Here is a 16856-nt window from a genome sequence, read left to right as displayed (position 1 = left end):
ACGCCTGCAAGACTCCTACATGACTCCCCGCCTCCCGTGCCCAGGCAGAGTTCATTCCTGCCTCCTCTGTTGTACTTCAGAACCTCGTTCATTCTGCTGTCATTACACATATTGCATTGTATATGATTATTTATTTATTTTTTTATCAGCACCTTACTAAGGACCAGGACTCACTCAAAGAGTCATGTACGTAAAATTTTTACCCTAGATGCCTGGCTTGTCTCACCCTCTTCCAGGCCATGCTGCTCCTCTGGCTAGGAGGAGGACTGGACCCATCTATTATGCAGCCACAGCCAGCATCGGAACTGTGGGGAAGGGTCTGCTCTTGCACATGAGGTTAAAACAAGACTCATTTAATCTGTCGTTTTAGGTCATAAAGGAAAATATCCAACTTTGATCGAAAAATACAGGAAACAGTCTAAAGGAGAAAAAGCTGTTACAAAGACTCGCCGTTTCTACCACATTGAGTATTACCTTCTGCCTGATGACATACAGCCTAAAAAAGTTGACGTGGTGGTGTTTCCATCCGTGACCAAAGTGTTCCTGGAGTCTGGCATAAAGGTGTGTGTGCGTGCATTCATGTGTGCATGCGGGCCCATGTGGTTAACTTTGCGTGTAGACTGATACTGGCTACCCGATGTGTGGCCTGTCGACCAGCAGCATCGTGGTCACCTGGGAGCTTGTTGGACATGCAGATTCGTAGCCCAACCCCAGACCTGCTGAATGACTCTGCCCTGGCCTAATTCCAATTCGCGGGACTTTTTATTTAGGTATTTTTACCCAGTCGTTTCGTGGGTGTTTCAAAACCTTTGCAGCTCTTGAGATTTCTTTCTTTCTATATGTGTTTGAGTTTGTGTGCATGAGCTTGTGAGTGCGAGTACGCCCATGAGTGTGTGCATGTAAGTATGTGTGAGTGCATGTGTGTGAGTGTGTGTGTGTGTATATGTGAGTGTACCTGCTCACGCATGCACATCCCTGCCAGTGGTTTAGCTCTGGGTCAGTCCTTGGAACCATTAGGAGAGGACACAATTGGAAGGTGGTTGCTTTGATTTTACTTTTTCCAAGGAACCCAGGGGTCTGACAGGGCCCAGTGTATTATATCCCAGTTCCTGACCTGAGTTTGGAGCCAGGAGAGAGGCAGACACAGTGGTGGGACTAATGGAGAGCCAAGCCTCAACTTCACTGCTGAGGAGGGTGTTGGTGGGAGTTGTTTAGATCTGTAGATGACTGAGTCTTCCTATCTTTACCACAGTTAAAGTCTCAGTGTTGCTTTCCACAGACAGTGAAGCCGTGGCTTGAAGGTGATAAAATCTGGGTGTCATGGACCCAAGCTTTTACCATCAACGTGACAAAGGAATTATTAAAGAAAATAAATTTTCATAAAATAAGCTTGAAGCTCTGGGACACGAAGGACAAAGTTTCGAGAAGAGCCAGGTATTATCGATTAAAGGTCCCTGGTCACTCGGAAGATATCGAATCTTTTGGTAAGTCACATACTCAAGTTTTAGTTGAAATGTTCCTAGAAGCTGTGTCTTCTCTCTAGTCACAGAATAAAAGCCAGCTCCCCTCATTTCTCTCATCTCATTTTCATGGGGCACTCACTGGTTTCTGTATCAGTGCTGTGATCCCCCTTCTGCCTGTATGGGGGTTGGGAAGTGCTGCTGGATGGAGTGCTGGCTATGTTGGGCTGGACATGTCTGCACACGTGGACATTAGGACTCCACCTCCACCCTTTCCACCTTTCGGGACCTCCTGTCCCAGGACCGCTGACATGGGCACCCACCACCACCTGTCTCCCTGGATGAATTGTATGTTCATGGAAAAAAATTAGAGGATACCAAGTGTCTTAATCACCTAGGGCTTCCTTGGTTCCTTGGCGTTCTTTGGCTTGTAAACAATCCTCACATGGTATCTGTCTTCCCTTGTGTAAGCCTCTGTGTCTATTCTGTTTTTTTTATAACTCAGAAGTGATTAGGTTTAGGACCTACCCTACACTGCCATGACCCCATTAACATAACAAAAAGAAAACCCAATTTCCAAACAGAATCACATTTACAGGTACAGGGGTTAGGATTTCAACACATATTTTGGGGGGGACACTATTCAGTCCATAAAACCAATAAACAAAAAAGAAAACTTAAAAGGCCCACCAGCCCAAGACAGCCACATTAACATTTTCATGTAGACCCTTCTGGGCTCTTGTGCAAATATTAAATCAATGTCAGAAAGTCGCCTTTTCAACTTTCCTTTAAGGAGATAGTGGGAGGGGTGGAGAGATCCAGGCTCTGAAGTCAGACAGCCGAGTCCAATCCTATCTCCATTTTGTACTAGATGGTGACCTTGGACACATTCCTGAACATCCATTGCTCACTTGTAAAATAGGGGAAATAAATAGTAGCTACCTCACTAGAGTTAGGCAGGGCGATGGGAGCAGAACACCCTGGGCTTAAGCAGTAACCGTGCACGTTGTCTACAGAGAATTTAAAAACTATAATAAAATTCTGTCAATTAAACTATTAAAAAAAAAAAAAACTTGCCATCAAGTCAATTCTAACTCACAGTGGACTTATGTGTTACAGAGTAGAAGTGTTCCATAGGGTTTTCTGAGCTGTAATCTGAACAGAAGCAGATCTCCAGGCCTTTCTTCCATGGTACTGCTGGGTGGGTTCAAACTGCCAATCTTTAGGTTAGTACCTGTTACCATCGATTCGATTGTGACTCAGAGCAACCCTATAGGACAGAGTAGAACTGCCCCATAGGGTTTCCAATGCTGTAAATTTGTACAGAAGCAGACTGCCACGTCTTTCTCCCACAGAGAGGCTGGTAGGTTTGAATCGCTGACTTTTTGGTTAACAGCTGAGTGCTTAACCACTGTGCCACCAGGGCTTCTTTTTAGGTTAGTCATCGAGTGCAAACCATTTGTGCCACCTAGGGACCTCAGATGAAACCATGACATGGTATTAATTGTAAGATGTATCCTGAATTTTCTAGAGATGTTAAAAGGTAAAAAGACGTGCATATTACTCCATGCAATATGGCCATGTTATTGTTAGTAGCGTCCAGACAAGTATCATTATCCCCATTTTGCAGCAAGCAAACTGAGACTGTCACTTGCGTGGAGTGAGTGACAGTGCCAATATCAGACCCTGTGCTTTCTCTGGTTTCCAGCCTACCTTCTTGTGGAGGCTTTCTGATATTGGAGGCTTGGGATGTCCGATTTTTGATCTTTCATTCATATCCAGAGTTTCTTACCCTTGGCACTATTAACATAGTGGGTTGGATAGTTCTTTGTCATGGGGCCATCCTGTGCATTGTAGGTGGTTTAGCAGCATCCCTGACCACTAGAAGCCAGTACTAGATGCCATTTGTGCCATTTGTGACCATCAGAAATATCTTCAGATATTGCAAAATGTCCCCTTAGGGGCAAAATTGCCCTTGGCTGGGAATCACTGACTTATATTCAAACCTATATCCAAATTACTAAAATGTGTGCTCCAAACCTCCTGCCTCAGATGCACTTGGAATATGTGCCCAAATGCAGATTCCAGGGCCTGGCCCAGAGCTGCTGAGCCAGAATTTCTGGGGTGTGTTAGGTGGCCCACTGGTAAACATCTGCCCTGCTGTGGACTCACACTGAGAGAGGTGCTGGGGTAGGGGCATCAGGAAGTCTTCCTGTAGGTGGGAGCGTTGGGACCAAATTTGAAAGAGCCAATGGAATCCGTTGGCCGTAAAAGGGAGGAGGAAAGGTGTTCTAGGCCCTGTAGGGAGAACCCATTGGCCTTTGGCTGTCAGTGCTCTTGACCTGAGGCCACCTGCCCTTCTGGAACCTTGACGCAAGCCTGGCATCACTGCTTATTTAAATAAGAAGGGTATGTTCACTTTGTAAAATAATTTAGAAATAGACTAGCAAAAAGGAAAAAAATTTAAATCATAGGATGCCTGTCCTGAGATAATTGATGTTAACATTTTCCTGTGTAGTTTATATGTGGGTACAAATGTTTTTTTTTGTTGTTTAGTAAAAATAAGGTCTACTGTACATGCTGTCTTCTTGTCGTTAGGTGCTGTCAAGTTGATTCCGACTCATACTGACCCTACGCACAATAGAACGAAATACTGCCCCCTCCTTTATCATTCTCATGATCATTGTTATGCTTGAGCCCATTGTTGCAGCCACTGTGTCAATCCATCTTGTCGAGGGTCTTCCTCTTTTTCAATGACCCTCTACTTTACCAAGCATGATGTCCTTCTCCAGGGACTGATCCCTCCCGATAACACGTCCAAAATATGTGAGACATAGTCTGGTCACCTTTGCTTCTAAGGAGCATTCTGGTTGTACTTCTTCCTAGACAGATTTGTTCATTCTTTTGGCAATCCATGGTATACTCAATATTCTTTGCCAACACCACAATTCAAAGGCGGGAATTCTTCTGCATACGAGGTGATTGCATTGGGTCAGATGCACCTTAGTCTTCACGATGACATTTTTGCTTTTTAACACTTTGAAGAGGTCTTTTGCAGCAGATTTGCCCAATGCAATGCGTCTTCTGATTTCTTGACTGCTGCTTCCATGGGTGTTGACTGTGGATCCGAGTAAAATGAAATCCTTGACAACTTCAACCTTTTCTCCATTTATCATGTTGTTGTTTATTGGTCCAGTTGTGAGGATTTTTGTTTTCTTTACGTTGAGGTGTAATCTGTGCTGTGATCTTTGATCTTCATCAGTAAGTGCTTCAAGTCCTCTTCACTTTCAGCAAGGAAGGTTGTGTCATCTGCACAATGCAGGTTGTTAATGAGTCTTCCTCCAATCCTTATGCCCCGTGTTCTTCTTCATATAGTCCAGCTTCTCAGATTGTATGCTCAGCATACAGATTGAATAGATACGGTGAAAGGATATAACCCTGATGCATACCTTTCCTAACTTTAAACCATGAAGTATCCCCTTGCTCTGTTCAAAAGACTGCCTCTTGTTCTATGTACAGGTTCCTCATGAGCACAATTAATGTTCTGGAATTCCTATTCTTTGCAATGTTATCCGTTGCTTGTTTTGATCCACACAGTTGAATGCCTTTGCACAGTCAATAAAACACAGGTACATCCTACATTTTTTCACTTAAAAAGGTATCTGACTGAGGCCCTTGTTTCTTGGGAGGGAGAAACACCGTAGAGGTATGTTAAGTGTTACAGTGGGGATAAAAAAAAAAAAAAAAATCCGTTACCATCGAGCCGATTCTGACTCATAGCAACCCTATAGGACAGAGTAGAACAGCCCCGTACCGTTTCCAAGGAGCGCCTGGTGGGTTCAAAGTGTTGCCTTTTCAGTTAGCAGCAGTAGCTCTTAACCACTATGCCACTGGGGTTTCCTACAAAGGGTTTAGGACATTGCTTTTGATGCACTATAGATCACATACCAGAACTCGTTACCTTTCAGCCCGCTGGCCTCTATTGCAGTATCCCAACCAGAACTGGTATTGCTCTTCTCTCTAATCTACTAGTCCTCTTGGTTTCTCAGTGTTAGACAAATACTCCGTCACTCTCGAAGCCTGGAGTCATATTTGAATTCTCCTAGGCCCTCACCTCTTGGCATCCCCCACCCCCACCCGACATCTAGTTGGCCAGACCCGTTTGTCGTTCTTTAGAACTGTCTACCGCACAGCTATCTCCTCCTCCCTGGCCCTGGCTCTCTCTGCACACAAGCTTTCCCCTGCCCACTCTGTTCTGCCATCGTTGCCCAGCCTTTATGTGTTACCCTTTGACCCTGGCGCTTCATTGCTCTGCAACTTTCCATAGCTGCTCAGTGAGTCTAGCCTTGAAGGCATTTTATAACTAGTTCCTCAAGGTCGTCACTACTCCCACTTCCACCTTCACATTCTTGCCCACCTCTTGATGCCTCATTGATTGCCTTCAGGAAGCTGGCCATAACTTGAGGGATTTTAGCCTCATCTCTTTTTCCAAACTTTTTATTTAACTTCAATACTGAGTTCAATTTCACCTCTTTCTTGTAGCTTTTGTTATCTCCATTCATTCACTCACCCTTCCATTCACTCATTATTCCACACAGTTTTGGTTGCTGCCATGTGCATGCAAAGCCCCATTTTGATAGACGTGAAAGTCCTAAGAAGGGTGTATTCCCTAGCTGAGGAAAGGAGCTCTGAATATGGTCCTGGCTTTTCTCTGGACCAGCTCTCTGACCATAGGAAAGTTACTAAGTGCCCAATTCCTCATCTGTAAAATGGGGGAATTGGTAATGATGTCCTGTAAGTGTGATGATTAAATGGAACAACACACGCCAAGCACTTGATGACCTTATTTAGTAGAAGAAACCATTGCCAACTGAGACCTGTGCTTCTCCCAAACATCTGTGTGGTTATTCTTCTGAATTTCCTAGTATTTGGAAGTAGCACCTTAGGCAACAGTTCCAGGATGTCAGGATCTTACCTATCTTATCTGTTGCTTTATCTCCACCTCTAGGGAAAAAAAAAATTTTTTTTTTTTTAGGGGAGTGGTTTTCCCATAAACTTGTTGCCATGGAGTAGATTCTACTAGCAATCCTATAGGACAGAGTAGAACTGTTCCATAGGGTTTCCAAGGCTGTAATATTTACAGAAGCAGACTGCTACATCTTTCTCCTGTGAAGGAGCTGGTAGATTCGAATTGCCAACCTTTCCGTTAGCAGCCAAGTGCTTTGCTTGTCACATAGTAGGTACTCGGTAAGTATTTATGATTGATTAATTGATTGAGTCAATGATCCTTTCTTCTTCTCCTTTCTAGAGGAAGTGAGACATTTGGTTTTAAATCAGAGAAGAATGTCTGAAAAGGGCATTTCCAAAACCAGCACTATCAGAGAGGAGTGGAGCCAGGAGTATCTACCAGGAAAACAAGAAAAAGCAGAAAAATACTCAAAGTCTTTTCAGGGTGAGTGGAGACAACCTTTGAGGATAAATTGAGTGCAGGACTATGGCAGGAAGAGTGATTGGTGCCACTAGTGTGTATGTGCACTGGTGATCCTCCCATGTATGAGCTATTCTGCTGCTCATCCTATGAGGCAAGCACTGCTTTCATTAAATGGCTCACTTTTTTGTAGTTGATCCTTTTTCTTTAATTTGTTTGTTTTGCAATTTACAAAAATGAACCAAAAAAAAAGCTTTTCTAACTGTAGAAGTTACTTTTTTTTTTTAGAAAATTTAATTTAAAAAAAGTATGTAAAAACAGGGAAGATAATCTATAATTCCACCACCAGGAGCAATCACTGTAGCATTTTGGTTATCATATTTTGGCAAATTTCTTTGTTTTTGTTCTAGGATTTTTTTTTTTTATGTAGATGATGAGGTTGTCCTGGATACATAAAAATTTTGTATTCTAAGATTTTAATTAACATTGTCATTTGCAATTTCTAACATCCTTAAAAGCTTTCCATGAACTTCATTTTTAGTGGCTATGTAATACTTCATCTGCTGGAAATACTGTAATTTTCTTAAATATTCTTTATAGTTGGGAACTTCGAACTTTTCAAGTGTTTTCAGTCTTCTGTAACATAAATAGTGCTGAAGTGAATAATTTAACAGGTATAGACTTTTTTCTTCTTTTTTTCTCTGTGAGGTGTTATATAAGGAACTGGAGGCCTCTTCCTGACTCCATTCATCTAAACAATTAGAGCTGTATGTTCATTCATCGATTCATTGATTATTAATGAATAATTTTACTGAATGCTTACTATGTACCAGGCCTTCTGCTTGGAGACTTGTGCTACAAGAATGTGTGAGCTGCCCTCATTTTTTAGAGAACTGGTATGGAGGAAGAAAATGTTATTGGCAACATTTGCTAATAAATATTATCAGGTTCTTACCAGACAGAGCCTGAAACTTCTTCTAAGAACAGCGAGGAAAATGAGAAATCACTCAAAATGGATGATTGTTCCACAGTTCGGTAAGGATGGACCCATGTTATTTTGGGGAGTGGGAGTGGAGCCCCTACAGACTTCCACCAAGAGTCGTGTAGACTCTTTAATAACTCCATTTAAATTAGAGTTCACATAATCCAGGTGAAATTAAAGGAACAGGAGAAGGGATTCTGGTGCTTTGGGCGCATGTTGTACTTTACGCACTGTGTTCTCTGCACACATTATTTTGTCTCATTTAAATCTTAATGATCACTCTGGGAGGTGGTATTAATATCTCCATTTTCTACACAAGGTGAATTAGTGGGTAAGTGATTTCTACAGTCATAAAACCAGAGTTCTTGGTAGATTCAGGATTCCAGTCCACACCTTCAGACTCCGGAGTCTACAGCTTTTCTTGCTGTGAGTGCAGTTACTCTAAGGGCTTCTGTTAGCCTAAGAAGGGTCTGAAGAAGGTGGTTACTTGGATGCTGTGAGGAACAAGGGCAGAATAAAAGCCCACCCGGTGGTTTGGGGAGAACAAAGAGAATATGTTATTTAAAAAATCTTGATTTTTTTATAGTTTTGCATTGAATTTATAGATTAATTTGGGAAGAAATGACATTTTTACATTGTTATTTCATCCATGATCATAGTATATCTGTTCACTTAATTCAGATCTTCCTTCATGTCCTTTTATAGAATTTTTTTTTCTTCCTATAGATATTATACTGTATCTGAATTCCTAGGTATATTATAGTTTTGGTTGCTCTTATAAAAACATCATATTTTCCATTATCTATTCTATTGGTAGAAACTTGATTGTGTAAATGTAGTCTATGGACCAATAGCTTCTGCATCGCTGGGGAGCTTGTCAGATACACAGAATCTCAGGCCTTGACTCAGACCTACTGAACCCCCATCTGCATTTTATTTACTGAGATCCTTAGGTGATTTGGGAACTCTGGTGGTGTAGTGGTTAGGTACTACAGCTGCTAACCAGAAGGTTGTCAGTTCGAATCCACCAGGCACTCCTTGGAAACTCTATGGGGCAGTTCTACTCTGTTCTATAGGGTCGGAATCAAGTCGGTGGCAACGGGTTTGGTTATTTTTTTTTTTTCAGGTGATTCATATACACATTGAAATTTGAGACTCATTTGGTTAGAAGAATGCAGTGTCATTGTTTTATCTGCTCACATTTAATCCAGTAAATAGATCATCAGAGCTGGTCTCCGATTTTTTCACTTTCACTTATTTTTTCCTTTGTGAATTTTCTAGGTGGAATATTTCAAGAGGATCAAATGTTTCTTTAGGAGGAATAAACATGGCAGAGATCAAGGAATTAATTGAGAGGTCATCGTTTGGCAGCTTAACAAGCATGTTAGACAGGAAAAAGTCTCAGAGTAAGTTAGAAGGAGATTTTGGAATTTTATAACTGGATTTGCAAGAATTATGAAATAAGCGCATTTCAAATTCAGGGTACTTGAACAAGATTCTTTAATATGTGACCGAACATTACTCAAAAGTAAAAGAGTACTGTACACACTTTCATCTTATTCATCCCATCCCAACCAACATTATCCATCCATCCCTACCATCCCTCTATCCATCCTCACCATCCATTCGTCTATCTGTACCATCCATCCATCCCCAAAATCCATCCATCCACCCATTCCCACCATCCACCCATCCCTGCCATCCATCCATTTCCACCATTCATCCACCCAACCAGCCCCACCATCTATCCACTTATCCATTCATCCATCCCCACCATTCATTCAGTCCACCATGCATTCATCCACCTACCATCCCCACTATTCACCCATCCCTGCCATCTATTCATCCCTGCCATCCACTCATCCCCACCATCCATCCACCCCCACCATCAACCCATCCTCACCATCCATCCATCCCCACCATCCATCCATTTTTACCATCCATCCCCATCATCCAACCATCCCTGCCATCCAGCCACCTATTCCGCCCATAATCCATCCCTACCATCCATCCATACATCTGTCCGTCCATCCGTCCATCCATCCATCCATCTCATTTATCTGTCCTCTTGAATGATAAGAAGTTATTTGCCAAGTGGAATGAGGAAAACATCATCCCAGGCAAGAAACCCTTGTGCAGAAGCATGTACTCTTAGTCACAGACTGACAAAAGACAAGAATTCTCAGAAGCTACTAAGTCCATCTCCTCACCAGTTTTTCACCCAGCAGTTGGGTTTCCAGTATGAGATGGAAAATTCTAGAGCCAGTGCACTCGTTGCCCTCTTGGATAGCTATTTCATGTTTGTTCATTTGTGACTGCTACAACTCACTTTCTTAACTTTTAATTAATTAATGTGTTTTTCCTGACAATGACCTGATTGTAGTTCAACAATCTGAGGCTAGGTGTTGGAGATACAGTTGAATAAAACTACTTCCTATTTTTAAGGCCCTTACAGTCTAGTCCACACTTTCATATCTGAACACCTTTCAACTCCTAAGTTTTCTCTTTTCCAGTTTAAACAGCTCATTCTTTTTAATGTTCTTTAAGCATTTTCATGAATTTTTCAAACCACTCTTTTTATTGTGAATTATTTAAACATAGAAAAGTTCACAGAAAAATATAACAATAATGTAGTCATGATTCAGATTTATGTGTTAATATTTTGCCATATTTCCTTTGTTTCTTTATTTTTTCTTTATTTTTCAGAAATAAAGTTTACAGATACAGCTCAAGTCCTTTTTGTGTCCTGTCCTTTTTTGAGAAGCATGCTCTGCCCGGACATAGAAATTGGTGTGATCCTTTTCCTTTCCTTTTCTCTCTCTCACATTCACACAACAGTGTATTGATTTGTTTTTAGAGTTATAGAAATGACTTCAAACTGTTCCTATATTCCTGCAGCTTGCTCTTTACGTTCAACTTTTTTTCTGAGATTAACTAGTGTTGATAATGCAGATCCAACTTCTTCACTGTAATGTCTGTAGACATTAGATGGATGTACCACTCTTTTTCCATCTGGTCCCCAGTGAGGAACATTTGCATAGTCTCCAATATTTCGCTCTCACGAGCAATGTTGCAGTGAGCATCCTTGCATCTGTCTCCAGGCGCACATGTGTGCAAGACTAGGGCATTTATCTGGTGGAATTCCTGGGGCGCAAGAGATGTGCCTTCTCCATACCATTGCTAGATGTAGCCATCTAGCTAAATAGGTACTCTCCAGTAAGTACTCTCCAGTAAATAGCTACTCTCCAGATCATACCTAATTACTCTCTGTCTTAGTTATTTAGTGCTGCTATAACAGAAATACCACAAGTGGATGGCTTTAACAAAGAGAAATTTGTTTTCTCACAGTCTAGGAAACTAGAAGTCCTAATTCAGGGTGCTAGCTCCAGGGGTAGGCTTTCTCTCTCTGTCGGCTCTGGGGGAAGGTCCTTGTCAACACTTTTCCCCAGTTGAGGAACTTCTCAGCACAGGGACTCCTGGGTCCAAAGGATGCACTATTCTCCTGGCTCTTGTTTCTTGGTGGTATGAAGTCCCCACTTCTCTGCTCACTTCTCGTTTTTATATCTCAGAACAGATTGACTTAAGACAAAATCTAATCTTATAGATTGAGTCATGCCTCATTAACATAACTGCCACTAATCTCACCTCATTAACATCATAGAGGTAGGATTTATAACACATAGGAAAATCACATCAGATGACAAAATGGTGGACAATCACACAATACTGGGACTCATGGACTAGCCAAGTTGACACACATTTTTTTGGGGAAACAATTCAATCCGTAATACCCTCCTACCAGCAGCATCTGAAAAGTCCTCCTTCTCCATGTGGCCACCCATGCTTTATGTGGTCAGACATTTCATTCCTGATTCCTGATGAGGCTGGATAATGTTTCATAAGCTTATTTGATCATTCAGATTTCCTTTTAATTTATTTGCCTCCATGTTTCTTTGCTTGTTTTTCTATTGGTTTTTGAATTTTTTCTTATTTATCTATATGCTTTGTTGTTACATCTTCTGGGTAATTATGCTATGTCAGTTACGTGCATTGCAAACATCCCAGACTGGGATCTGTATCTTCTTACTTTACTTATGGTGCCTTGTATACCAGTTATTTGTTTTAACTATTCCTTTCTAGGTTGTAGTTTTGGTGATGTTTTAGAACTTCCTCATTCAGACGCCAGTATAGTCTCCTATGTATTCTTCTAATGATTTTGAAGTTTTTGCTTTCCATTTTTAGTCTGCAGTTAATTTTGCACATAGTGTGAGGTAGCTTGATAATTTCATTTGTTTCCAAATGGGTAGTCAATATAATGTATTGACTGGTCCGTCCTTTTTACTGATTTTAAATGCCACCCCTGCCATATATTAAGTTCCTCTGTGTATGTGGATCGGTTTCTGGGCTTTCTAGTCTGTTCCACTGATCTTTATGTCACTGAATCAATAGCTTATGTTTTTAATGAGCATAGATTTGTATTATCTCCATTTTCTTCTTGATATGAGCTGGGCACTGAGCTAAGCATTTTATGTGTTGTTGTTGTTGTTAGGTGCCGTCGAGTCGGTTCTGACTCATAGTGACCCTACGCACAACAGAATGAAACACTGCCCGGTCCTGAGCCATCCTTACGATCGTTGTTATACTTGAGCTGATTGTTGCAGCCACTGTGTCAATCCAGCTCGTTGAGGGTCTTCCTCTTTTCCACTGACCTTGTACTTTGTCAAGCATGATGTCCTTCTCCAGAGACTGATCCCTCCTGACAACATGTCCAAAATATGTAAGATGCAGTCTCGCCATTCTTGCTTCTAAGGAGCATTCTGGTTGTACTTCTTCCAAGACAGACTTGTTCGTTCTTTTGGCAGTCCATGGTATATTCAATATTCTTCACCAACACCACAATTCAAAGGCCTCAATTCTTCTTCCATCTTCCTTATTCATTGTCCAGCTTTCACATGCATATGATGCGATTGAAAATACCATGGCTTGGGTCAGGCGCGCCTTTGTCTTCAAGGTGACATCTTTGCTCTTCAACCCATTAAAGAGGTCCTTTGCAGCAGATTTACCCAATGCAACGTGTCTTTTGATGTCTTGACTGCTGCTTCCATGGCTGTTAATTGTGGATCCAAGTAAAATGAAATCCTTGACAACTTCAATCTTTTCTCCGTTTATCGTGATGTTGCTTATTGGTCCAGTTGTGAGGATTTTTGTTTTCTTTATGTTGAGGTGCAATCCATACTGAAGGCTGTGGTCTTTGATCTTCATTAGTAAGTGCTTCAAGTCCTCTCCACTTTTAGTAAGCAAGGTTGTGTCATCTGCATAATGCAGGTTGTTAATGAGTCTTTCTCCAATCCTGATGTCCCGTTCTTCTTCTCGGATTATTTGCTCAGAGTACAGATTGAATAGGTATGGTGAAAGAATACAACCCTGACGCACACCTTTCCTGACTTTAAACCAATCAGTATCCCCTTGTTCTGTTCAAACAACTGCCTCTTGATCTGTGTAAAGGTTCCTCATGAGCACAATTAAGTGTTCTGGAATTCCCATTCTTCCCAATGTTATCCATAATTTGTTATGATCCACACAGTAGAATGCCTTTGCATAGTCAATAAAACACAGGTAAACATCCTTCTGGTATTCTCTGCCTTCAGCCAGGAGCGATCTGACATCAGCAATGATATCCCTGGTTCCATGTCCTCTTCTGAAACCGGCCTGAATTTCTGGCAGTTCCCTGTCGATATGCTGCTGCAGCCGTTTTTGAATGATCTTCAGCAAAATTTTGCTTGCATGTGATATTAATGATATTGTTCTATAATTTCCATATTCAGTTGGATCACCTTTCTTGGGAATAGGCATAAATATGGATCTCTTCCAGTCAGTTGGCCAGGAAGCTGTCTTCCATATTTCTTGGCATAGACGAGTGAGCACCTCCAGCGCTGCATCCGTTTGTTGAAACATCTCAGTTGATATTCCATCAATTCCTGCAGCCTTGTTTATCGCCAATGCCTTCAGAGCAGCTTGGACTTCTTCCTTCAGTATTGTCAGTTCCTGATCATATGCCACCTCTTGAAATGATTGAACATCGACTAATTCTTTTTGGTATAATGACTCTGTGTATTCCTTCCATCTTCTTTTGATGTTTCCTGTGTCATTTAATATTTTCCCCATAGAATCCTTCACTATTGCAACTCGAGGCTTGAACTTTTTCTTCAGTTCTTTCAGCTTGAGAAACACTGAGCATGTTCTTCCCTTTTGGTTTTCCATCTCCAGCTCTTTGCACACATCATTATATGTCATTTTATGTACCTTTGTTCACTTCCTCTTTTCAACACCCTGGGAGGCAGGTGCTGTTGCCCGTGTTCAACAGAGGAGGTAACTAAGGCTCAAAATGGTTGGGGTTCTTTCCCAGCGTCACACAGTACAAGAGTTAGAGCTAGTTCAGGAACTCTGATTGTTCAACTCCAAAGTCCAGACTTTAACCATACACTGGCTAAGAGCTACTCAGAGGAGAACTTTCAGGACCTTGTGGCATTGTTGTTATAGTGGCAGCCTTAGTTCCCTCTGCCCACATTCTTGGGTACCAGCAGAGCTGGGGGTTCAGAACACTCCTGCATCCACCTAAGAACTGGTCTGTTCTGGACTGTTGGCACCTCTTCTGGTTGCTGGGAAGGGGCAGCAGGTCAAAGAGCAGCCTCGCCTGCGAGAGCTTATGGAACCTTTCTTCATCTCTGCAGCATGTGCACATCCTGTGTGCCAGCTAGGAGAAGACCTACTAATGTTTCTTTCCTTCTCTGATTTCACAGTTAAAAGGAAAGATTCTGACATGAAAAAGAAGATCCAGAAGAGAAGGAAGCGATCGAAAATAGAAGAGGAAGGTGATTCCAAACTGACAGGCTACTGGAAGCAGGGTGTCTTCTCCATCCAGCTGGCAGTGATGCCACTCCTTGCCGGTAGCTAACCCCACACCCCAGCAGTACTGTTGTCTTGTCACAGGAGGCCGGGTTTCCATAAACGGGATGCTCACGGTGACTGAGCCCTTGTTCTGGTTGCTTTATTTCATCCTCACAGCAACCTCAAGGCAGTGGGGGGAGGGGGTATAATTGTCTCTATTTTACAGAGGAAGAAGCGGAGGCACAGAGAGGTTTTAAATAAGTTGTACAAGATCACACAACTAGTAAGTATGAAGCCAGGATCGGAGCTCAGGTCTGTCTGATTCCAAGGTTCAAGTAAACCTGTGAGAATAACAAATGTGGTAATTTTGTTTGCTAAATAAGATGCTGATTTTTATAAATATTTACTACATATTTTTTCCAAAGGAATCTAGTAAAGGGACTGAGGAAAGGGAACCAGTTTTTACTGAGCATCTGTTAGGTGCCAGGCACCTTACATATGCCAAATAATTTACTTCTCATCAAACTCTGATCTTCTCAATAAACTTGTGGTGGAGGTGGTATTGGGAGCGGGGAAGTAATCATTGTCATCATTTTTTCAGTGAGGAAACAAAACCTCAGAGAAGTTAAGTAACTTGCCCAAGGCCACACAGCTCAGTGCCAGAACAGAATTTTAATTCTTTTGCTTTATAAAATCTACCACAATTTATAAACTAGGTTTTCTACATTTTGGTAAATAATGAATAGATATTTATTCTATCCATATATTTTGATGGTGGAGAGCTTAGAATATATTTTGGGTAACATTATGTGGCTGTTTAAAAAAAGAAAAGGGTAAGGTTTAAAAAAAAAACTTTTTTTTTTCTTTTTCGAGAAAATCCTCTCAAGCCTCTTCCATTTTTTGACCATCATGTTGAATGTGCGCCCTCTACTGGCCATTCTGCAGAACCGTAGACTTTGGTCTTTTCTGAGATGGAAAAAAGCTTTTGTAGAATTGGGAGCCAAACCCCAAAAAGTGAACAGTGTCGCGTTCAGTTCCACAGGGGTCGGGAAAACCATAATCTTCACAAGCCTTTGGGCTGATGTCGATACATTTTGAGGAAATACTATTAGCTTTTTAGTTTTCATTTTTAAACAGAGTTTTGAAAACCAGCTTTCACCTAAAGTTGGTCCTTTCTGACTGCCTTAATTTTCTCGTAGCGTTCAGTCTCTTCTAGAGAAGTGAGTACATTTTCACAGGGATCTCTGCCCATTCACATGCTGTGCTCCACAAGTACCAGGCTCCCACACAACTGTTGCGTGCATTGCTTTGAGCAAAAGTCTTTGGTAAGATGTCTCCTTAGTCCTTGAATCCCGGAGAGGAATCGGTGGTCCTTCGGTGGGTGAGCTGTGTGTGACCTGCCCCGCTGTGGGTCTGGGTTAACGTTGCTTCTTAGTTTTGCTGCCCGAGTAAGGATTGTCTCTGCCTGCTGTGTGTGACTATTCCCAGCAGGGTGAAACTGACGGTGTCCAGCCTCCCTTCTACTTTAACCCGTGCTATGCTGGCTGTGTAATATGGCAGTTAGTGCAAGAGCAGTGCTGACAGCCACACTTTGAATCTTGACTCAGTCACTTACCAGCAAGTTCCCTGCTTTCTCTAGGTCTCAGTTTTCTCATCTGTAAAACAGGGGTGATAATTTCCACCTCAGAGGGTTGTTGTAAGGATCACATGAGATAATGTGCGCAGACTGCTTAGCACAGAACTTTGCACACCGTAGGACTCGAGAGCTGGTCAGTGTGGAGGTGGCAGCTGCTCCTGCCAGGACATTTCATTGGGTGAGATGCAGAGGACTGGGCCTCTAACCAGGAAAACAGAAAGATAAACCACCTCCCTTATACTGTACCTGTTGCCATCGAGTTAATTCCCACTCATAGCGACCCTCTAGGACACAGCAGAACTTCCCCACAGAGTTTCCAAGGAGTGGCTGGTGGATTCGAACTGCTGACCTTTTGGTTAGTAGCCACATCTCTCAACCACTGTGCCACCTTATACTGTAGACATAGTTTATTGGCATAAACCAAGAGTGACCTCAGCATAGTGGGCCAATTGTATGCTCATT

At 41.9% G+C, this 16856-nt stretch overlaps 1 protein-coding gene across 10 annotated transcripts in view; it reads left to right on the top strand.

Annotated features, from left to right (window-relative positions):
* Window positions 1-16856, top strand: part of CFAP92 (cilia and flagella associated protein 92 (putative)) — an 88751-nt gene that overhangs the window by 24458 nt on the left and 47437 nt on the right. For 9 of the 10 annotated variants that reach the window (XM_049861743.1, XM_049861749.1, XM_049861741.1 and 6 more), the window contains exons 3-8: window positions 371-561; window positions 1280-1484; window positions 6769-6912; window positions 7836-7923; window positions 9152-9276; window positions 14671-14817. In XM_049861743.1, the coding sequence (XP_049717700.1) occupies window positions 371-561; window positions 1280-1484; window positions 6769-6912; window positions 7836-7923; window positions 9152-9276; window positions 14671-14817 (900 nt within the window). The remainder of the gene's footprint in view (window positions 1-370; window positions 562-1279; window positions 1485-6768; window positions 6913-7835; window positions 7924-9151; window positions 9277-14670; window positions 14818-16856) is intronic. The other variant, XM_049861746.1, reaches the window with a different exon arrangement.

The sequence above is a fragment of the Elephas maximus genome, chromosome 20 (genome assembly GCF_024166365.1).
Source record: "Elephas maximus indicus isolate mEleMax1 chromosome 20, mEleMax1 primary haplotype, whole genome shotgun sequence".
NCBI lineage: Eukaryota > Metazoa > Chordata > Mammalia > Proboscidea > Elephantidae > Elephas > Elephas maximus.
This window is presented reverse-complemented; position numbering and strand designations above follow the sequence as displayed.